General features: G+C 48.0%; 1 protein-coding gene across 1 annotated transcript in view; it reads right to left on the bottom strand.

The window, feature by feature from the left end:
• The window catches only part of RALGAPA2 (Ral GTPase activating protein catalytic subunit alpha 2), a 94468-nt gene that overhangs the window by 9152 nt on the left and 61299 nt on the right, over positions 1-24017 (bottom strand). Inside the window, exon 39 of the mRNA XM_059468142.1 lies at positions 1779-1900. Within this exon, the coding sequence (XP_059324125.1) occupies positions 1779-1900 (122 nt within the window). The remainder of the gene's footprint in view (positions 1-1778; positions 1901-24017) is intronic.

Genomic DNA, 24017 nt, shown 5'->3' with positions numbered 1-24017 from the left:
AAAAGCAATTAAAATAATGAAATCATACCCGGATACTCCTGATTTAACAGTGTTCTGAAATCCTGAGCTACTGGGAAACAGTTTAAATGTGTTTGGCACACACAGCTTATCCTTCAGAAAGTGGGGCTGGGGAGGGGTCTGCCCTGTCAAACCACATGTGACACAACACCATGTGCTAAGAACAACATGAAAATGAATCACAGCTATGCACAGAGCAAAAACAAATCACTATATCTACATTTCTATTTGCTGATACGTCGACAGATAAACGATTCAAGTGCTAACAACCAGCCCTGGGCACGCGCCGCACTCCTATTGAAATGGGCGATTTTTTTTGTCTCAGACTTTTGGCAGGGTGTATAAAAGAATTTAATGCACAGCTGTTCTACTTTTTAATGTAGGAAACATTAATCAAAGCTTTAAGTTATAAGCGTTCCTAGCGTTGTTTAGTATTCCAGTTGAGCAGAGATCAATAGATCCATCCCGTGTTCCCTGACGCCTCTCCAGGACGAGGAGGTGCGATTATGTAAATGGCCCCGGCTTCCTCCCCCCTCCTGCCAGTGCTTATCTCCAAAGCCTTCTGCCTGCTGCTCCTGGCCACCACTGCCCGGCCAGCACAGGCCTCTTATCTCCTCACAAAGCTCCAAGCACGCCAGGATTGGAGCCAGCAACGCCAGACAATGCTGCACGGCTGGTTTTATTCCTAAGTGATTTATGTGAGCAAATTTAATTTCTTCCTTCAGTGTTTCAGTCTAGATGGAAGATACCTGCTAACAAGTCAGGCTAAAGAGAAATAGAGCAGATGTCCTGCAACGTTTATACAGGTTGGAAATAATCTATTCAGCAATCCAAAAGAGAAGCAGGGAATGAGGAGAAAGTGCCAGTGTCACCCTAGCAGTGTCAACGACAGATTAAGGAATCTTTGTTAGAGAGTCCAGCACATGGTGACCATATACATGCTGGATGCTGGAAAAAAACACATTGTGAAGGCACTAGAAATTTGCATTTCAGAGCCAAAGCTCCCTTTCAGGAGAGGTTCACTTAAACTTAATCAAACCAGCCGGACAGTGACAGTGACTGCACACTAACCTAACCCTCCACAAAGCACACGAGGAGTAAATTCCCCGAGTTGGGCACGCTGCTGTCACCTCTCAGCAGGCAGATGACTGATGAGCACCGATGTGCATGCACACACACAGAGACACCACACAGCCCCTCACACTCACACCCCATCACAAACCCTGCTGCAGAGGCTCCAGGCCAGGTGCTGCAGGGCAGCCCGCAGCGCACTCGGTGCCTGCATCCCGCACGCCGCCGCGATTCCCCAGCAGCACCGATCCTGCGCTTCTTGTGCATTAATCCCTGACCCTGGTAGCTCAGCAGCATAATCCCCATTTAGCATTAACAGCAGCTTCCCCTGCGAGGAACTATTTCTGATAAGTGAGCCCCGATTCAGGCCTCACTTTTGAACAACATATTCCCAGCTCAGCAAGAACCTGGAGTCCTGAATGAGCCCGAGCCCATCACTGTGAGAAAGTTCATTAACCTTGCTGGAGTTGGAGGTTAACAGGATAGCTGAAGAAAGGAGCAGTGTGAATAGCTCTGATGCAAAACAAATTAAAATGAATGTCATCATTCCTTTTGATATTCATTAGTTGATTCAGGGGAAGAATAGTCGTCTTAAATTTGCAAGCATTTATCTACAAAAAACAGGTGTACATCTGCTGCTCAAGTGCCTCTTTGGGCTACAGAGAAGAAGAATAATGCACAGAACTCACCAGTTCCACCGAGGGAGTAGCTGGGAGAGGGAGAGAAGACCTGAGCTGCGAAATCCTCAAACGTCATCACTTCTTTATGGTTCTGGATGATGGCCTCGAGGTACAGAGCTCTCTCCTCGTAGCTGCAATGCCCCGTTAAGGAAAGGTGTGTGCAGAGCTCAAGGCTGTCCCATGGCATCCCAGCCCCAGCCCCACATCCACACTGACCAGGCTGGAATGGGCAGGGAGCCAGACAACTGCCCAGTGGTTCTGAATGGGAGCAACAAGCAGGGGATACATTCAGGGCTGGAAATTCAGGATAATACCTCTTGAGCTTCCTGACTGGGAACTGCTGAGTACAGGAGCAAAGCCCCAGATCAAAACCCTCCATCACAGACAGGCTGTGGCACTATGGGAAGATCCTGGCACTCAATATTCCTGTTCCAATGACCAGAAAAGTAACTAGATTGGAGAAAAAATGCTACAGGACAGAGGGATAACACCCCCCTCCCTCCACATTCATTTGATCACTGGACTTCTTGGAAGAAATTAAGCACAATAAACCAATTCCAAAAGCGTGACGGTTGTATTTAGGGCAGGTGCTAGAAGGTGCAACCTTATGTATCCCAAATAAATGATGCACAGTGGACAAACCCAGCCCACAACTTGCATGCATTATGGCCTGAATAATGCAGACAACAAAGCGAGCTAACATCGAGACTATTGCCTTTTAATTAAAACTCGGCAACCTGGAACACACAGCATTCAAATGTGTAATCAAAAACCAGTCACCAATAAAACTTACAAGCGTAACAAGCTGAAGCAACTTTCCAGCTGTCTTAATAGGACCCCTGCTTGCGGCAGCCTTTCACAGCGGAGAAAGCAAATCTTCCCCTTTTGTGTGCAGCTTCTGTCTGCTCAGAAGGTGAATCATACACTTCCAATAACAGGATAACGCCTGGGACAAACCTACAATGGGCTGGAGAGCCTCATGTATGACTTTATGAATTAGGGCTCGCAGGAGCCAGGATGACATCTCATTCTCCGTTTCCTCAGTGAAAACAAAAGTTTTCAGCGCCTCATTGTGTTTCTGTTATGGGGAAATGCACTCGAGCTCCGCAAGGCTGTTCGGTGGGAGCAAAGGCCAAGCTGAATTTAGAAATTAGGAGCAGAAGAATAACACCAGTGACAACAGAATGCAGGTGAGGGTATTTAGAATTGAAAAGCATTACTAATTAATATTGAAGTGCCATTTGTGACTTGCAGTACATTAACAAAACCACTCTGAAACACTATTAAAAAAATCAGAGAAAAGCAGTGCTTAAAACCAGGAGACAGTGGTCTAGAGTCGACCTCGAAGGGAATAAGCAAAGCACTTTCTCATTGCAGGGCGAGTTCCTGCAGGCGTGGTGGCAACAAAGGGAAGAGAAAGAAAGGAAGAATTTTGCATTTAACGCTCGCAGAGGACGATTGATATGTGATAAATCTTCTTATAAACTTCCCGTGGAAGCCTAAAGAAAGAAAATCAATAGCCAGCATTTCAGCGTTTGCACCTGCTGACAGCGTTATTTGCTCAGTTTTCCTGCCTTGCCCGAAGCCGGGGAGAGAAGGCATTCCTGACAGCGCCAGCCCGCAGCGTGCGGGGCTGCCTCCCCTTTATGGGCTGAACTCCTGATGACTCTTGTTAATGAATAGGCTGCCAAACTTCCTCGGAGAGGAGGCACACGCCTGGGCCCAATTCTAAAGGGACTGATGGATGCCATTCACTCCTCATTATGGAGATGCCGATTCCTCGGCGCTGGGCTGTTGCCAGGGCCGTGCGGAGCCGCTGCTGCGGCCGGGCGGGCGCTGTCCGGGGGTGTCGGGCCCGTCTGGCAGCGGCCCCCGTGACACGGAGCTGGCACGTGCTGCCGCAACGGGAGCGGAGCCGGCCGTGACAAATCGCTGAAAGGGCTCGGCGACACCGGGGGACAGCGGCCACCTGAGCCTGCGGCCGGCCGGCAGCGCGCTCGATTCATCGCTCGGCCCCAGCCGGGGATGCTCCCAACCAGGAAACGGCTCTGCCTGATAATGCCCTGCTGGGTACAGAACGGCTCGGCACAGCTCGCATCGCTGCCTGCTTCCGATAAACGCTGCACGGAAACGCTGCCCAGGTTTGCTCTGCACCTGGTAAAATCCTATTGATGAGCCGGAGGATGCTGCTCGTATCCCACACAAAAGACTGGGAAAAACCGCCTGGACAAACAGCTGAGCAGCTACGGGAGAGGCAGCTGAGGAAGGACACTCCAAGGTGGGGAGAGCCCTGCAGATCCACCAGCGCTTTGGAGGCACGCAAGGAAGAGCCCAGCTCAGCACCTTCTCCTGCAGGCTGAAAAGGCAGAAGAGTGGGTGCAGACACCCCCAGTGCAGCGAGGCCTCTCCTGGCACCCCATTTCCACCCACCCGCCTTGGCTTGGCACTCCCCCTGTGCCCTCCTGGGCTCCCTGGAGCAGCAGAGCACAGCAGCTTCTGCCATACGGGCAGCGAGCGCGATGCCCCTGCTTGTTTGTGCTCACAGCTTAATCAGAAGGGAGTTAAGTGACTGCAGCAAAGTGAAATTAAACTCCCTGCTATCTCTGCCTCAGTATACACGCACATTTGGGATTCATTAAAAAAAGAAAAAGTCAACTGAAATTTTACTGAAATTTAGGAATTTGAATGCGGAGGTATCATGAACAAGCTGTAAAAAAACACACCTCCATTCTGTAAAAAAGCATCGCAAGGTTTCCTATTTATTGCCCTGTAGGAATGAGTCTATCCCGAAAATCTCTGGAGCAATACTTCTGTCGGGGCTGCCCTATAGAAACACGTTGTGCCTTCAGCCCAAGAGCCAACCACAAACTATCACTGAGTTACAAACATTCGAACCTAACTCTGAACCTCTTTAACCAGACCTTTGTGTCACAGCTCTCCTGCAAGCTCTGTCACCAAGGTGCCCTCAACACCAAGCAGGATTTAGATCAAGTGCCACACAAACACCGGTTTGATCAGCAACCCCTCAGCTCAAAGCCGAGCTGGGAGGGAGCCCCAAGTGCCTGCCTGGCTTTCCTAGAGCAGCCTGGGGCTGGAGCGCTGCAGGGAACACACAAATCCACGGCTGCAGCAGGCCTGGATGCGCAGGATGGGCTGTGAGCTTGAACCCTACCCCGGTGGAAAGCTGGACAGCTGGCTGCCCTGATTAACTAAGTCCCCCATTATCTGGGGGCTCGGGGCGTCCCCTGAGATCTGCAGATAAATGGAGTTATACCAGACCCTCAAAGAAGCTGATCAAAAGCTCCTCTTTTAATATGTACGGCAATTTGACCCACCCCTCCATGGCTTCATTATTTTACATTTTGCTTCTGCCAAGGCAAAACTCCAGAGCAAAATGTTTTAGACACAAACAGGTTTGGTTTTTTTTCATTTCATATGAAATAATGACATTGAGAGCCATGACAAGGTGTGAATTATTGATATATATTGACATATAAAACTGTGGGAGAGCAGGAATTTAGGTCCTATTTGAATACAGCAATCAAATCTCATTATTTGAATATTATGAGCTTCTAGTAGTGTTTTATCAGCACACCAATTATTTTAACATTTCAACCACACATTGAAGGCTGTTTGAAAAAAAACCCCAACATATTAAAATGTAAACATCAGCTATTTGCAAAAAACCACAACATCTTATTGTAGCAGCAGGATGACCTGCAAAGTGAAACACACAGGACATCCTTCCAGATGGAGGATGCAAAGGAAGACAAAAGGCAGAAGCTTTTGAAAATTCACTGGAGGGGCAGATACCAGCCACCACCAGCATCACTTCCAGGTTTAACCTCTACAACACAGAGCCAATTTCAGACACACAGTTTAAAACATAATGACCTTGAAAACCCTTCAAAGTCCTCAAAATCTGGGTTCTGCAGGTGACCTGAGCCATCCCAGGGCCAGGATCTTCCCACTGTTTCCCTCCCTACACACAAACACAGCACTAAACCATACCAAACTGCCATGTTGAGAAACTCAAGCAGATCCTGAAAATACAGAACTTTTGCTTATTAACCTGAACTCCATGCTGACCTCAAGCAAAGCTCTCAGGGCCCCATTCCTGCTGATGGTAATGGCCAGCCCATCCTGCCCCATGCTACTGTTTGAAAATAAAAACATTTTGGCAGCATTTATATACTGTCACCAATACATGGAAGGAACAGTGCACTCTGCTGAGGCAGCAGGCAAGTAAAAGACAGGACTGTTAGTGGGTTTGTGCCCAGGCTGGGGAGAAATGCCTGGCTGCTCTCCATGCCCACAGGTTGTGCCAACACCACAGGGCACCAGTGCTATGACTGGCACCCAGGACACCGCCAGGGTCTACGGGAGCTGCAACGCCTGTTCCTGCGGCTCCAGAGGGACCCTAATGCGGCCTGCTGGCATGGACCTGCTGCAACTCCCATCTGCGACGTGCAGCCCACCCAGAGAAGGGCTTTTGGGGCATCAGGCCAGTGGAGAAGCTCAAAGTATAGAGGGAGACAGCTCTTTCCAGCCCATCGGACATCAAGGCTGGATATACATCAACAATGCCAATTCCTTCTTTATCCAATTAGAGACCTGCAGAAAATCTTTGAATTTACTGTTAAATGCAAGAAATATCTATTTCAGTTTCCTCCTGATTGTATCATGGTTCACAAAAAGGGTTTGCTCCTGACACTGCGACAGCGGTTTGAAAAAAACAACAACATAAATGTTTGGGACTTACCAAAGCCAGGACCATGAAACTGAGGTTAGCAGAGATGTGTTGGCTGATGACCTTTCTGCACCTAATTGTCCTCCCCAGCTCTGAAGAGGATGGAGTTACTGTGCTTTTAAAATGTGGTATTAGGCAGTCTTGGTGTGAAACTCAATCTGCTTGATTGGGCTCGCCATCGTTTACGGTCTAGTGACCACCACCGCCGCACGAATTTCACCGAGAACTTTTGGGGGAATTTTAGTAACGTATATCCCTCACTAAACAGGTGCAATCAAACTGTACCTGTCAGCCACCACAGACTTGTGTGCTTTTTATAAACCAAAGCATCTGAGATGGAAACTTTCCAGCGATGCCTGCCTTGAATCGGTCCATGTAACACACGAGATGCATGAGAGCAGAGGCTGTGTGACCGAGGGGCTCTGTGGGCCCCTGTCCCCATGGCCAGCCCCCATCACGGCCATCTGTCCCCACTGCAGTCAGGGGAGCCAGGGCTCCCTTGGCGGAGCAGGGCTGGCCGGTGCCAGGGCTGCTGTTCCTCCTCCTTATCCAAAACGGGCAGATGATTCTCTGCTGCCAAAACCAAGAGCTCATCCTCTCTGCAGCACAATTTTCTGCTGCTGTGCCACCAATCACGCTGACAGGCAGCCCTCTGTGCTGGGGGGGATGGCTGGAGCCCAGAACACCCTGGTGTGGAAGAGACATGACTGTCCCTGAGACCCACAGGCACAGAGAGGCCTGCAAATGGATTCCTCATTTGTGGAGCGTTTGTTTTCCCAGCGCCTCAGCATGATGCCCATAGCTCTGTCACCTTCCACCCCACAGTGGGACCTGGGTCCATCACAAAGATCACCAAAGAACCTTGGTGCTGACTGATGGAGGTGGGCCTCAGGTCTCAGGGAACCTGTGAGTGCTCCGAGTCACAGGGAGCATTTCCCAGCCTGCACGGTGTGAAACGGCGGCTCCCACGCAGACGGTTGCCACTAATTGCTTTAAGGGGGAAACTGCAGCAAAACAACAACAGGAACACGTTTCACACGGGTTCAGAGCATCTCTGAGGAAATCAAGCAGTGTAACAGCAAAGCCATACTGAAAGTGCCCTGAGGCTAAAGGCTCCAGCACATGCTTGCCTGTGGGGAGCTCCATGCTGGCGCCTGGCTCCTGATGCTGCTGGCCAGCGCGGGGCCCAAGGTGTGCTGTGAGCACCTGTCTGGCAGAAGCCATCGCCTGCTGCTCTGGGATAGCAAGAATATGTGGCACATTAGTCATGCCAAGTGCTTCAGGGGAGAACCTTGCATTTATTATGCATAAGGCAGAAAAGAAGCTTTCATCTTAATTTCCAAGCACTCCTGCAGGCAGGGAGCCCTCGGGAGCAGACACACGTACCACGACAGACCAACTGCCCTGCAGCAGGAACAAAGGGACACCGGGTCACCCCCTGCTCCCATACCACTCTGTACTGTGACAGCACCAGAGCTCATCCCTACCCAAAGCTCTGTAATTCTACCAGAGTCCTTGCCATGCTCTCCTCCCAGCTAGAGCTGTGCTTGTACCTGCTCTGTTGAAAAAAAAGCTGGGCTGGCACCTCATTCCCTTTATTAACTTTGTTCCCATTAAGCATGTTCCTCATGTGCTACAGAGGTGACAAACCACACACAACTGTGCCTGAAACATGGCAGTCTACATTTTGTATGGTGCAACCAGCCCTCTGCCCATCCAAGGTCCAGTCGGCCACTGCATTCCGTGCTTACCACTATACTAACACGGCTTGGATGAAAATATTTCAATTACAATGATGACATAAAGGCCTGTTAGCAGTTCAGAGCTGCAGGAGCCCTCACTGGTAACTCATTCTGCAGGGCACACCAAGATCTAACCACCAAGAGGCTGCTTATGAAAGAGGTCTGTATTGTGACACCTGGCACAAGGTTTTCATCAGCAAATTAGTGGGGCATGATTCCCCCCAAATATACTTTCTCTGGAAATAGCCATACAGTTCCCTACTCAATTCTGAGAGATAAAGGGACAGGAGTTGCCCAGGTCCAATTGGAAACCACCTTCCTAATGCCCCAGAGCAGTGATGCTGAGCTCCTCTCTCCTGAGGGCACCGGGGAGAGCAAGAAGCCATGCTAGGACCACAGCAAGCCATTCAGCCAGGATGCACACTAGCTCCACTGTGAAATCCAGGTGGAGCTCACAGGGATCCAGACAAACTCCAGATCCCAAGGTGGTGCAGCCAGGAGAGCTGGGCAATGAGATTCTCCCACTATAAATGAAGAGGAGCTGCTGGCAGGGGACGCTGGGCCAGCTACACCTTCCTGTCCTGTACCCAGACATGTAGGAAAGGCACAGACTTGCCCACAAGGTTTGTGAGTTTATTTTATGAATTATATCCATTGATGAAAAAATGCTGTTGGTGTTCACTTATATCTTAAAATTTTATAATAATTATTCTATATAATTATTTTAAAAATTATATAATTTAAAAGAAACCCAAAACAGAGGGTTATAAAGGTTTTTGCACTGGTGCTGTTATGCTATGGTCATTGCACATACACAAACACACAGACTTGAAGTGTCTCCAATTTAACAGCCATATGTATTTAACATTCCTACATTTGTTGCCACTCCTCTCCCTAAACACAAGGATATTCTTGTCCAGAAGAGTTCACATGCCTCATGAGATCTGCTCCATAGTGCACCTGGAGACAAGGAACAGGTCAAGCTCCATCACAGCAGTACTCAGGTGAAAGTACAGTTGGGAATCTCCTGAGATAATGCCATACTCCAAACCATTCAGAACCTGAAGGTGCCAGCCTCTGGAATTCCCAGCTTTGAACCTAAATTGCCAGAGACAGGGGGAGGGGAGATAATGCCAGACTCTTTCTAAATGAGAATATGCCACAAAATTGTTTACATTCAGTCTAGAACAAAATTATCTGCGCTGCCATTCATGGGGTGTGATTCCCACCCCATGGAACAACTGCAGTGACACTAAGGTGGCTTTGTGTGCTCAGGAGACCAGCCTCACTGAGCTGCTGCTGAGCAGCACACTGATAGAGGGATTCCTGGAATTATATGGAATATCAATGCACATGCCAAATGAATTTGTTGCTAAAAGAAGCTCAATTAATTTAGTTTTAACTGAATCACAGCCTGTGGAACGACATCTCAGAAAGAGGCACCTCTGTGCCTTGGATATAACTGATTGACTGTCAAAGCTCACTCATTAAGGAACAAGTCTTTTCAATTTATGAATATATTTTATCACCTACTAAATGTTACCAAACCCTGTCAGTTTGATAAGGGTACGATGATCGGGCAGCTACAAGCAGAACAAAATACAATTACACAAAGTAATTTTGCCCCTTCTAGTTTATTACAGACCTTTTCATTATTTCTGGGTCTAGCACTAAATGGCTCAGTTTCAGGTCTATTATAGGTCTATATATTACATTTATTACAATCAGGGACAAGTAACTGGGGCTTATTATCACATCCATTATGAGTGACACCATTTGCAAGATGCTTAACACGAAACAGACTTGTTGCTGTGGTGAGACAAGCTGGGAAATTGCTCGATGTTAGAGGGAGGAAGGAAGAACAAATCAGAGAAAGCCAGCCAAGAAACAGCAGGGATTTCCCAATTTTAAACTAAAACCACTGTAAGAAGCATGGAGGTTTAAAATTATCACCTGAGACATTTGTGGACATTCCAAAGCAGGGAATGAGCGTGGGCTGCCCTGAGCACAGGGCTGTGGGTGGCACAGACAAACACCTCCCAGGGCTGAACAAGGGCTTAGCGAGGGCTCCATTTTTAGTGTCCCTTTCCCTGCTGTACCTGTGTCCCACAGAGGGTTCCTCTGGCCACCCTGACCAGTGGCTGGTCACATCTATTATGAGTGACACCATTTGGAAGACACTTAACACAAAACAGATTTATTGCTGTGGTGATACAAGCTGGGAAACTGCTCGATGTAGGAAGAACAAATAAGAGAAAGCCAAGCAAGGAACAGCAGCGATTTCCCAACTTTAAACTAAAACCAATATAAGGAGGATGGAATATGAAAATTATCACCTGATGCATTTGTGGATATTCCAAAGCAGGCTCTGAGCATGGGCTGCCCTGGGGATGGGGCTGTGGGTGGCACAGACAAACACCTCCCAGGGCTGACCAAGGGTTCAGTCAGGGCTCCATTTTTAGTGTCCCTTTCCCTGCTGTACCTGTGGCCCCAGCAGGTCCCTCTGGCCACCCTGGGCACGCTGACCAGTGGCTGGCACTGCACAGCAACACCTGGTGCTGCCTCCAGCCAGGCCCTGCAGCAGCTGAAGCCAGAGCGCCCTGCCAGGTGGCTGCACTTCAATGACACTGACTGTCATTGTAGGGTTAACAAGGAGCACGGGGAAATCTTTTATTCATATAACACAGAATGCCTTCTGTTGATCTTTGAATAATGTTGCTTAAAATCCATTAAATGAACATACCCTTCCAACAGACAGCCCACAACAGGTAGAGCAGCACGCACTCACTGCCGGCTGCCTCGGCCAAACAGCATCCCCAAAAGCAGATGATTAAGTCAGCATTTAAAATAACTTTTTTTTTTTCCCCTGAAAGTGATCTCCCAGTAGGGAAACTGGATTCCACTCCTACAGCACAGCTCAGCCAGTGTGTATGCTGTGATGGCTCCCCATTTTCCCAGAGGAGTAATTAAAATTCTGGTGCATAATTATAAAATCTGCTTTTTTTAAACTTCTGAGGTGGGATGTTTAAACTTATGAGAGTGGAGAGGGAGCAAAGTTGAAAATATAAGTGACTCCTTCACAAAAAGGCAACTCAGTGCATTGCTTTCACTGCTGTTAACTTCCTCTAAATGTTCTATTGTTTCTGAAAAAAATTTCCTGTAAGTTTCTAGTAATTCAGGATGGCCATGAAGTCTTAGCATTACAGTTAATTACAGGATAAGTTCCTGAGTGAGCAGTGCTATACACTATTAAACAACCAAGTTCTAAATCCAAGCACAAGAGAAATGATGGTGGAAGTGGAGAGAGGGCAGCCAGTGTGCTTGGCTGGCTGCACACCTGAGCTGCCAGCCTGCTTCAGCACCAGGACTGGCCATGTTCACACCAGCTCTGAAAAGGAGTGAGAATGAGACCAGCAACCAGACTGTGGTATACAGGTACATATTGGATATACAGGTACATATTGGATATACAGGTACATATTGGATACAGGTATTAACACACAGGGGAAGGGGAAAGGACGTGCCAAACCCCAGAACAGTGCAAAAGAAAAACTCCTGACTATTGGAATAAATATGGCAGAAACAAGAAGTGACAAATCACAGGGCAGTCTCAAAGAAAAGCTCAGATGCTGCTGGAGCCCTTCCCAGCTGGGGGCATTCTGTGTATTCAGGTTAAAAGCTTCTGAAGAGCAGTGCAGGAGCAGAGCAGGCTGGGGCTGGGCCCTGCACGTCACCAAGTGAGATGTGCAATGGCCTGTGCCCATGTGAGACCCCCAGGTGGGTGGGCCTGTGGGGATCACACAGGTACACCAGAGAAGAGCATCAGTGAGCAACAGTGCTGTGCAAGCACTGGGCTCTGCACTCCTGCATCCCCGAGGTGTCTGGGTTATGGAGCACCCACTTCCACCCCGATGAGATTACGGCCGGCTCGCAGAGCGGCGGCACTTTGTTAAAATGGACAATTAATCTGATTTGAGATGGCAAATGAGCGAGGCAGTGCCGCTGCACAGACAGCTCTGATGGGAGGGGGGGAATCCTGCAGGAAAGTCACCGGTCCCTGCAAGCCAGCGCAGGCAGGAGAGGTGGATGGCAACTGGTGACATGTGAGCTGCTCCAGTCATTTTTCCAAGGCTACCAAAAAGCTGCCCCGGAGCCCCTGGCGACAGGCACTCTGCTCCGCACAGCCCCTTCCATCTGCTTCCTGCCAGGCCCCTGTGACACGTCTCATTCTGCAGCCAGCACAGAGCCGCTCCTTTGTGAGGGCACCACAAATCACAGCACAGGCCGACCCTTCCCCGGCACGTGCCTCCCAGCACCGTCTGCAGCTCCACAGAGCCCAGAAAGGACCCTGGGGCAGCAGCCTGTGTGTGTGCCCAGCAGCTCCATCCTGCTGCCACCTGGGCACTGCCTCCACGCAGAGCCAGCCCGAGCACAAACCTGGGAAGCTCATCACTGCCTCAGTGTTATCACTGCTGCTTCCAGCCAGTGCCCTTTAAGCTAAACTTCTGAAGCTCTGTGACATCCTTAACTGCTGAGTCATGTTGGGTATAAAAGGAGATCGTGAGCATCCCAGAGAGAAGGCTCGGAGCACAGGATGAATTTTTAATGAAGCATCAAAGTTGGTGGAAGAGGAGAAGGGGGATACGCAGGGACAGCGACCCAGGGAAGAACCTACACAGCAGGAACACTGCATGCTGCTGTCAGGTTTTCCTGTATTCAAGTTTTATTCCAGGTTTTGTTTAACTTACTGTCTCAAATTTCACCCAGTTTGAAAAGAAAGGCTTTTATCATTCAAATACCAACTAATCCGTCTTTTGCTGGACACAACCAGCACTCACTCACTCCTGCCCAGTTACACACTGTCCCTTCCCATTCTTACATTCTGAGGAACTCGGGAAATCATTCCTTCCCAGTCAATTACAAAAGGAGAATTGGTTTCTTTTGGCATTAGAAAGGCAGTTCATAGCTGCTCATTCTCCACACACCTTTGTCACTATGACTGTCACCACTCACATGAGGCCCCTGCTACATCAGCTCAAGCTGGCCCTGTGAGCAGCCTGCAGGATTTCATCCATTAGCTGGAAAATGCCCATTGCAACCCAAGATGAGCCCATCCAAATAATTTCACTTGCCAAATAACTTTGGAAATACATGACAGCCTTGTCTTGGGTGTGATTTCAGAGCCTACAGTGAGCGCCTCTTGCACTGCCAAGCTTTCCAGTTTGGGCTTGCGGCGTGTGACTCGGTGTAACAGCAGGAACACTGGCACACAGAAGTGGGATATTGGATATTAAATATTTGGCTGTTTTGGCACCACCTCTCCTCGCTGCCTGCCCTGGTGTTTATCTGAGCAGGCACACTGCTATCTGATCCCTGGACAATGCCAGCAGACAGTCTCCCTGCAGATGCTGCTACCTTGCAAGGTTGGGCTCTGGGGCGTTCGAATCTGCCTCTCTGAGGCAGACACTGCTCTGCAGCCCGAAACAATGCCCAGCACTTCGCCATGAAAAGAGAGAAAGTGAACATTAGCACATCAAAGGCCCCTTTCTGAAAGAGGAAAAATTGCACGATGCACACTTTAATCTTTCTGACAATCTATGCATAGCCTGAGCTGAATTCTATTTTTCACACAAATGGGAATGCTCCGTACGAGCACTTCTGTACCAACAGCAACAAGAACAGAGAAGCATGAGCTAGCACAGACTTTGAACTTTTAAAATATGGATTAACATGCAATAATATTTAACAGCTGATAGAACAACATCCCTCTTATCTCTCTTAATAAACCCAAATAACATCAAACATTTTAAAGGCAACCTAAAATAGCAGAAAGGCTGCTAAAATATTTTAATCTTTTTAATCTAAAAATAAAAATAAGTTTGTATTAAACAAAATACAGGCAATATTAAAATCTTAATGTAAATGCCTATTGTATAAAACCAGTTACCTGACAGAGAACAGCCTTAAGTGTAATTCCCTTAATTAGCACTTCCATTCCAGGGAATGCAACCCCTGCTTACAGATTTAAAAGAAAATATTGCTAAAATACAAATGCAGCATCTAAACTCATTCTGTTGCATTAAAGCAGAGATTTGTGCCTGTAGGTGTCCTTGCAGTGGGAACAACATCCATCAGCCCCGAGAAGTAAACACTGGGGACATCTCTGCACATCCAGAAAATCAGAGCACAGGCAACAGCAGGATCCCACCAGAGAGGGGCAAGAGGTCCTGCTCTCATTCCTTCACCTGGATGCCCCGTTTGCTGCTCAAACCTTACCAAGATTGCCTGCACATTTTTTCATCTGAAAATGTGTTAAACAGAGTGCAAATGCTTGTGGAGAGCAGGAGAGGGACTGCCCAGGAAGAACATCCCAGTTTTCTTCATGTAAACAGAAGTGCACCCCCTAGAATATCAGCTGTAATGGAGTGGTATGATTTAAAAACACACCTTGGTAAATGCACACGCTGAATGGATTTGTTTCTGACTAAATATCAGCCAGAAGAAGAACATGTTGGAAAAGCTTCAACAAGATCCCAGCCTTGGACTTGCAGAACATCAGCAATGGAGCAGAGGCAGCACCATGACTGAGCCCCACACACCTGACACTGCACACAAGCCAGCACATTTCCAGACAAAACACCTGCACTTCCCAAAATGCTTGAGAGAGAAATCCATTTTTCTTGCAGATCTGCCAGTCACTTAAAACACTTCAGTCCTAAAAGGGAGCAGGGGAGCACACATGGATTTGCCAAGCAGACTGTTTGAAATGTGGGGATCAGTGGTGAGATGAGGATCTGGCACACAGAAATACTGGAAGAGGAATTAAAGTAGCTGTTCTGGAAATCTCTTCACAGAGAAACCTGCCTGTGCCTTGGACACCCACCATGCCACAGACCAGCACACTGAATACCACAGAACCAGGGGCTCTGCACTTGTTTCACAAAAATTATCTGCAATTTACAGGGTTTGCATTGCTAAACATGGCCCCAGGCCCAAGACCTTTATTTCCCTTCATATTTTGCTTGTTCAGGATACAGCCTTGCTCAAAGCACTGACTAAAACTCATACTGGGGGAGGAAAGAATGGCTGCACTGGACAGATGGTTGGCCTTTGGATGCTGAAAAGGGATTTTGAGGGAGTTGAGCAGTATGACTTAATTCTTGTCCTGAATATTGAAGGTAAACACAGATCAATCCAAATGAGGCAGAGCACAGCTACAGCCCTGCACTACAGTCCTGTGCGTAAAAACCAGCAGCAGATCACAAACACAACTATGCACAAAACCCCCAGCATTTTCTTTAAACTCCTGCCACTGGAAATGCTGCCTCTCCTGTCTGCTCAGAAAACAGAAATGGAATGAATTTTTTTAAAATGCAATGATTTATTCTCTGCACACAGATCACTGACTCAGCATTTACTGCACAGTCAGAATGCACAGAGGTGAAGCAGAGAAACTCTCAGAAGCTTGGCTCCTGCTGATTTCTCCCAGTCCTGGACCACAGCAATCTCTCTGACAACTCCAGCAGCAGTGCTGGATTCTGCTCCATCCTAAAAATCTCCTTGTAATGAATGCTACATAAAACTAGCAAAGCTGTCTCGGGCCTGATGCTCAAAATGTAACAAAAGGATGAAATATGAGGGCAGGAAAATCTGTGTCTGTAGGTATCACGTTTCTAATGTTCTTCCAGTAAGTACTGCCATGAAAAATGAAACATTTGGTTTACTGATGTCTGTGTATTCTCTTTAGCAATACAGCAGAAGATTCAAACCCGTTGGTTTGGGCAGTAAAGAACACTGGAGACCCTGTGAGGCATTTGTTTGCAAACTCCAGTTTCACAGATACTGTAATTGATGCACAAAGTGGGAACAGAAAGTAAAATCTCTCCACTTTGCTTTCCGAGATCCTGGGACTTCGTGTGTTGACTTTTGGGATTCCAAACTGCACGTTGCTGTGGTATTTGAAACAAACGGAAATGCTGGCATGCAAATCCTATTCAGCAACTTGAGAATACTGAGGGCTTTTACAAGGCAAAGAACACGTTAAAAGTTCATTAATTAACTAGTGCTTGGGAACAGATGGAATGGCTATCTGGGCTCTAATTACTGCAAGTTGGGACAGAGGTTCACAGACCTTAATGAGGTTCAATAAAATGAATGATTACACATCAATCACAATTAGAGAAACCTGTAAGATGACCTGAATTATCATGGCAACAAGTCATAAAACACGGGAGCACAAAACCCAACAGGTTCTGCAAAAGCCTAGAAAGGAAAGGTTTCTGAATTCAAACAGTTCTCCTGGGGTGGAACAATCCCTCTCTCCTGCCAGGCTTGGGGAGTTAACAATGAGGGTTGTGCTCTCCCTCAATCACTCAGCCTGGCACATGTGGGTGTAACTGCTGTTCCTACAACCTGAAACATTCAGATAATACAGACTTGTATTTAACAGTTAAGGACAGAAAAATCTTCTATTTCTTACCACCAGAGCTGCATGTGGGAAAAGATGTTTTCAGAGCCTCACATTCCCCAGCTTTGAGAGAGGCTTGCAGTAGGGAGAGGAAGGTGGTGGGCTGGACACAGAAATTCAAAGTGCAGAGCCCTCTTCACTTATGATCTGGGGGCTGTCTGAGCATCAGCCTCAGGGCTTGTGCTCCAAAGTGCTCTGGGCCTCTGTGATCCTGCCTGCCCTGCCACACGGCCTGAAGGGTGCCACTGTGGCAAGCACAGTCCTCACACGTCCCTTTCAATACCAAGAAGCCAGTCAGGGTCATAGGGATGGCACAAGTTCAGGAAAGAGCTTCCAGAAACACAGGGAAAGGGCTGGGAGCTTGAGCTCTCTCCCTAAGCTGCAATGGATTCACTGTCACAGCACATTTTGGTGTCAAGGCTTTGCAGGACTGAGACGCTGAGAAATAACTGCTCCCCAAACAGCCCTTCAGGGGTTTCCAGCTGGAAGGTGTGCAGGGGAAGGCCAGTTTTACTTCAGGAAGCCACAAACCATAGGCCAGCAAGGTGTTAGATAATCCACACTGTCTCACAGGTGAAAATCAGCCAGATGGAGGACCCTAAAGAGGTGCTATAAATCCAGCTGTTCAGCACAAGTTATAGATACAGTTCTCCAAAAAACTGGCCCAGGCCAATTCAGAGAAGTACTAAAACCCAGAAAATTACCTGAGACTTTGTTTAACAGGAAATACTGTACATGCAGCACTAGATTGTTCTTAAACATAAGTTTAAGAAATCATTAAAAGCCATCTGCTCCTGTTTATACAGTAGAACCTGACAGTTAAAAGCACTGGGAAATACACACAGAACTACAATGCTGAGGAGAAAAACCCCATAAATTGAATATGCCAGCCAGAAAGCCTGCTACAAAAAGTAGCTTTCTCCTATTCCTCTCAGTTGATGTCACCATGTTCATGTCCCCAGTAACAGGATGGCTTTCAAAGCTTTTCAGATGCAGGTGGAGGGGAAGCCTTCCTTCTCTAAAGGACGATGTAGGATTATGGTGCTGCCCATCAAAGTATGTTTTATATAGCAGGCACAAAAATTTCTGTGCCTGCCTCATTTTGGTATCAGCTGCACAGAGCCAGTCAGGCTGGAAGGGAGTCAGATCTGTCTCACCTCCTCAAAGCATGGCCAGCACTCAACTCAGCCACTCATTTTCAATAACAGAGAAACAAAGTCATAACGAAAATACAACTCTAAGCCTAAAAATGTTTTTCCTGTTTAGAAAGTTATTCCTTAACTTTTCATTAAGCAATTTCAGCATGCATGGCTGATGAGAACCACACACTGAAGTCAGGGTCTCTTCAAAAGAGAAGTTTGAAAAATGACACAAACCTGTACTGGTGATTGCATGTTTGTGTTACCACCAGTCCCTGGAGTGCTGGGAAGTACCCATGGAAATGCCCACACGTGGATCTGCTCTCCTGCAGCCTTTGAGCCTTCCCACCGCTGCTCCTGGGACGAGGGAACAGCCCTGCTGGATGGAAACCACCTTTCCAAGGCCAGCACGTGGGCTTTGGCCTGCCTAGGACACAGCGCATCCCACCACAGGCCACCATGGAGCCCACCAGGAGCCCTCAAACCGTTCCCTAGCAAAGACCCTTCCTAAATCCTGCCGGCAGGAGCCTTCACCTGCTGCAGCGCTGCCCGCGGGGGACCCTGTAACAAGTGGCTCCCGGGGAGCCTGAGCACCAAGCCCGGCCACCTCGGAGCCTGGCCACAGGTCCCTTTGTTCCTTTGTTCCGCCGGAGGGAGCGGAGCGGGCGCTTCCCGCACTCCTGCTTCCCGCACGCTTTTTGTCTCGGAGCCTTTTCATGACCTATATAATTCTACAAAAAGCAACGAGGATCTGCTTCAGTTTGCCTCGAACTTCGCAGTTTAATTTGATGATTGCGCTGCAAGAACTGAGAGGCAGCCTTTTAATCTAAACGACTCGGGGTAATTTAACTTGATTTTATTAAAACATCGGAACGATCGCCATACGTTCCGCACAAAGGAATTAGACTGGGAGGTTAAGAATCAGCATCAGGGATACCAGCAGCTCCCTCTAGTTAGAAAGTGCATTATTATTGTCCCTGAAGAGCCAGTAAATAGCAAAGATCCCCAAATACTACAAACTGCTTACACAGAGCGGCTTGGGAACTTGTGCTGGAATACGTAATCCTTGTAGATCCACTGGGTACCGTGCTTGGATTCCCTCCTCTTAAATGAAAATAACCTTTTATTATCTGTGGTGGCAATTTCAGATTATTTTTTTAATACGTTAACTACCGAAAAATTTAAAAACCCCAGCATTTGACAACGAATCCACTTTGGAACAAAAAAACCTGCCGCACGTTGTAGTGGCAATTTGCAAACCGGCTTTCACAGAAATTTAAAATACGCGTTAGAGCGTGCATATGCTTTAAATAAATATAGGGTTTCAGATATTGATCCAGAAGCCACCTCCTTACATTTCCATGGCTTTGAAACTAAAGAAGAGGCTTTTTAGCCTGAGGGGTTAAAAGTGTGGGTGTGGAAGTGGGCTTTTGTTGGAAAAATTAGCAATGCTATGAGTCATTGTGCATTAGCGGCAGAATAGTTTTGCATCTTGTATGAATCCAGACACCATATGCCATGCGAGGCCGGCCGGCGCTGCGGTGCCACGTGGGCATCCCCAGCGGAAAGGCTGTTGGAGCGCAGCGGCGGCCGCGCAGCGCGGCCAGCCCGGCCCGCCGGACATTGTCGGGAGCAGCAGGAACAGCTGGTAAGCCAGCAGAGCCCCGCTCGCCCGGCCCGCATGCTAATGAGCCGGCCCGGCCGCACAAAGCCCCGCTCGCCCGGGGGAGCGACCCCGGGGCCCGCGGGAGCCCTGCGAGGGCTCGGCCCGCGGCCCCGCCGCCCGCTCCGGCTGCGGCACCGACAGCGGCACCGCTCCTGCCAGCGCCCCTCGCTCAGCCCGGCCACAGAAACACAACTCTGCTTTTCACCGACCCGTCTGTGACAAAACCCGGGCGGGAATTCACAGTAAAGTTCCTGAAAGACACAATGGAGCTTTAGCTACGCGCATCCCTTCAAAGTTAATGGGGGGGGGGGAAACGGCAAAAATTGCTTTGCAAAGACACAGAATGTGAAGCCCTCGCAAACCGGCAAGAACTACCACAACTACTTCATCCCGTCTTGTTAGTAACCCAAATATACCAATTTTGCTTCGGTCAAAGAACCAAAGAATGAGCGCCTCTCATGAAACACAAATTGGAGGCTCTTTGTGTAACCCAGGAGAAAACACTGAGCACCGTGGTAGGACAGGTGTTTGCACCTCTGTGTACACCTTCTCGTGAAAGGGATATTTACTGCTCATAAACAAAGCCCTGTCCCGCATTGTGTGCCCCTGCAAGCTGCCTGCAAGGCATCCCCATCCCGGGCTCCTGGGCAGGGCACAATTACACCACCCAAACCACGCCATTTCCAGCAAGATCAGAACTTCCCAGTCTCTGGCAGGGCTTAAAGAGGCATGGCTGTGTGGTTCAGGACCCTTGTTTGCAACCAGCACACACATACGAGTACACATGTCATTTAGAAATCCAGCATTAACTTTGTTTTGTTGGGTTTTTCCCCCTGACACAGTGAACTCACTTTTCATTTAAAAACACGTTACATTCTCAATGTCACTTAATTCCAGGTTTGTCTTTGGAACTCTCCATTATATCAGCCAGCAAAGAAGTGCCTCTACTACTGCTGGGGTTTATTTAGTGCTACTGAAGAGCACAGAAACTCCGTGCCAGAATCAGCCTGGGACTTTCTCAACATCCCTCAGCAAACTTGGCAGCTCCCAGCCATGGGGGAGGATATGGCAGCTCCCAGCCATGTTACAGTGACAAAATAAAGCGCACCTTTGCCGTGCAGCCCCCCTGGCTGCTCCCTGCTCCCCCAGCAATGCGGGTACAAGCTGTGTGTCTAACAAGGGCCTGCCAGCAGGTTCAGGAATGGACACGAAACAGAAAATAGAGAAATGTGATCCCATTGTGTGTGCATAGTGCAGCAGCATGTGGAGTTTAGACCTGCAGAAGCATTTCATACTCTTTAGATATGCACCGAGGGGACGCAGTGGATTCTCTGTGAGTCCATGAAGAGCTCTATGAATGAGAGCTGAGGAGCCGCCTCCACAATCCCATGTAATGCCACCTAAAAGCTTTGCCTCGCATGACTTATTACAGGCTGGAGCAGATTAGAGGCATCGATCGCTGCCTGGAGAAGGTTCTGGCTGTGAGGAGGGAAGGCAGAGCACACAGCCAGCCCGGCCATTGATCGGCTGCAGCAGGGGCCGTGCAGGATGAAGGGCAGAGCTGCCAGTGCCTGACCCCCCTCGGGTCTGGGCACCCCTGGCCAAGGGCAGGGAGAGGGACCTGCTGCTGCCCACAGACACTGGGCACTGACAGGCACTCCTGCCAGCCAGGGCTGGCCGCTCGCAGCACACCGTCAGGTGCCATGTCACATAAATTGTCACAGCTCCTGTGACACATGCTTTAGAATTTCATAGCCATTCCTATCAGCATCGATATAGCTGGAGGGCACCACTGCTTGGGATGAAATAAAGGGGACAAACTGTGAACCCTCTCTGAAAGGAGTAACAGGCTTTCCATCTCATTTCCCTGGCAGGATCAAACGCTGCCTTGTACCCACAGCAGAGGTCCAAATGCCAGTGCCACGAAACACACACTGAGAGGGACACAAAACGTGTCTGACACCACACGAGCCTCCAGAACATCTGACAGCCATTCACACAATTAAGTCCATCATAGCAAATACCTTTCTTTCACAGATAAAGCAGGTAAGCAGATTGGGCACTCTCTATTAGGTTAATCAGAAATTGGCTTAAGCCAAGAAAGGGATTTAATTCAGAATTTGAAGCTGATGTTCTTTGCTTAATCTTCTTGGTTCCAGATATTAACACATCTAGGATATATTAGTATGTCAATATCTGGATGAGTTGTAATGAATTAAAGTTATGAATGTCTTTTTGTTATGTGTTTAGATGGAGTTTTGGCTTTAGCCCAGTGAGCTGCTGGCTGGCACAGGTCAGGAGGCACACCACTGCCACTACAGTGGAGAAAACAGTGAGAGAGTTACTCATGTATCAAATTACTTCTCCAGGGTAAGGGCTGTGTTTTCCTCAGGTCCTCAAAAAGGAGTGCAAACTGTGAGCTGGGAAATGGTGACATCCAGTGCTCAGACATTACATAAGGAGCTCTCATCCCCACCATGCTAATTTGTGCCTGTCCTGATGCACAGACACCTCCAGAGCCCGATGTCACAGCAAAGTGGAGTGCAGGAGTCAACAGGCAGCATGAGATCAAACCCCTCTGCTGCCCGTAAGAACAAACAACTCATCCCAAAACTGAGATTGTGCACAGAGATAATTTTATAATCAGTGCCTTAATAAACCCCAACAAGAACTAGCTCCCTATTTACCCATTCACAGGAAGTGCATGTAGTAGCTTGAATTGCTAAGAACATAACTTGAAGACTACCAGAAGTCACTGAAAAACACACACAGGGAAGAAGCCCACTGGCACTGGCACACAGGACACATTCCACTCTCCCCAGGGCAGATTACAAAGAGTACCTCAAAGCTGAGGTAATGTTTCAGACACATTGAGGTATTTCCTACTTTTCTCTAAATTCACTTAGCATCCCAGTCAGGAAGGACTGAGAGTACAAGAGTTATTTGAAATGGTGGAGGAAATAAAAAACCAAAGCTGTAAGATACTCAAAATAACACTGAAACAATTTTTAAATTAAGCCAATTCAATCCAAGGAGAAAAGAAATGGCTCCATTTGGAAAGATAACCTGGGCAATGAGAACTGCATTTCCCTGGGCGTTCTAAGAGGATCTTTTTGCTCAGACATCGCCACCTCCAAATCCCAGTGTCTTTCTGGAGACCAGGACTGAATTGTGGGCCAACCAAAAGGCCTGATACCTGCCAAACCAGCTACATTTTCATGTCTGAAGGCTGACAAGCACCTGAGCTTAGGAACTGTCAGCTTAGACAGCAGCTGCCAATCAGAGCTGTAATACTTAAATCCAAACCCTGTTTCACCCCAGTATTTATCCTCAGACGAGAGCAGCTCCCAGAGAGGAGCTCTGCTGCAGCTGAGTGCCATGGCACTCCAGATCACACAAGTGTTCAGAAATCCTTCCCAGCACACAGCTTGTTTCACACAAGCTGGAAGAGCATTCAGAGATGCACTTTTACAGCCCCACTCCCACCAGGTTTTGAAAAATTCAGCATTGCTAGAAACAGAACAGACCCTTGCTTAGTTATGACAAGTAATTAATTGTTTGCAAGAGAGGTTGTTCCTTCCTTTCCCCAGCACATGCAAAAGAGGCATGGATGCACTCAAAAACCTGCATAAATATATTCCTTTCAATACAACAATTATAGTAAGCTTAAATATTATTTATTGTTATTGTAAAATTTAAGTAATCTTATTTCTTATGATTTCTCTAAGTCCCAGTCACATTAAAAGTCAGACACTGCCTGAAAAAAGCAGCCTGGAGAGGCTGCTGGAGCACATTGCCTCATGCTCAGCAGTTACTCAAGGATGGCAAGAGTCCCAATTAGCAGGGGCTGCAGCCACTCAGCCGCTCTGCTCCATGGCACCAAGGAGGAATAAAATGGGAATTTGGAACATAAACTGATGCACAATCATCCCCGCCCATGGAAGCACTGCAGCAGCAGCAGAGACAGCACAGCTCCAAAGACAACTGAGCTGTGCATGCAGCACCCTGGGAGTGCCATCATGTGCCCTTCCATGGACACAAAGAACCTGTAGCCACAATGGCTCTAAACTGAAGTTTAAATATAGTTAATTGTTTTTTAACTAATCTCTTGCCCTACTGAATTCCTTAAAACCAAAAGCGTTACATAAACGTAAAAAAAGAGATTAAAAAAAAATCTGATGTGGTCTGCTGTAGTTACCTTCCTAATTTTCGAAGAGATTTCCAACAGAAATGTGTATTTGGGCACGGCAGTGGAATTTGTGTCATCGTGACCAAGCGGCTGCGGGCAGCGCGATGCTCCCGCGGCTCTGCGGTCCCGGTCCCCATGGAAACCAGACTCCGATATTGTCCTCCGCTCGATGGAGCACCAAGTCGGGAGCCTTTTGTGCCTGATGAGATTTCTTACACAACCTTCCAGCAACAGACCCTACAGCTTCCTCCTGACTCTTTCCTAATTGAGATGCAAATTAATCTCTGTGGCTGAT

Source organism: Ammospiza nelsoni, chromosome 3, assembly GCF_027579445.1.
Source record: "Ammospiza nelsoni isolate bAmmNel1 chromosome 3, bAmmNel1.pri, whole genome shotgun sequence".
Taxonomy (NCBI): Eukaryota; Metazoa; Chordata; class Aves; order Passeriformes; family Passerellidae; genus Ammospiza; species Ammospiza nelsoni.
Note: the sequence above shows the minus strand (reverse complement) of the source record. Positions and strands in the feature narration are given on the sequence as shown.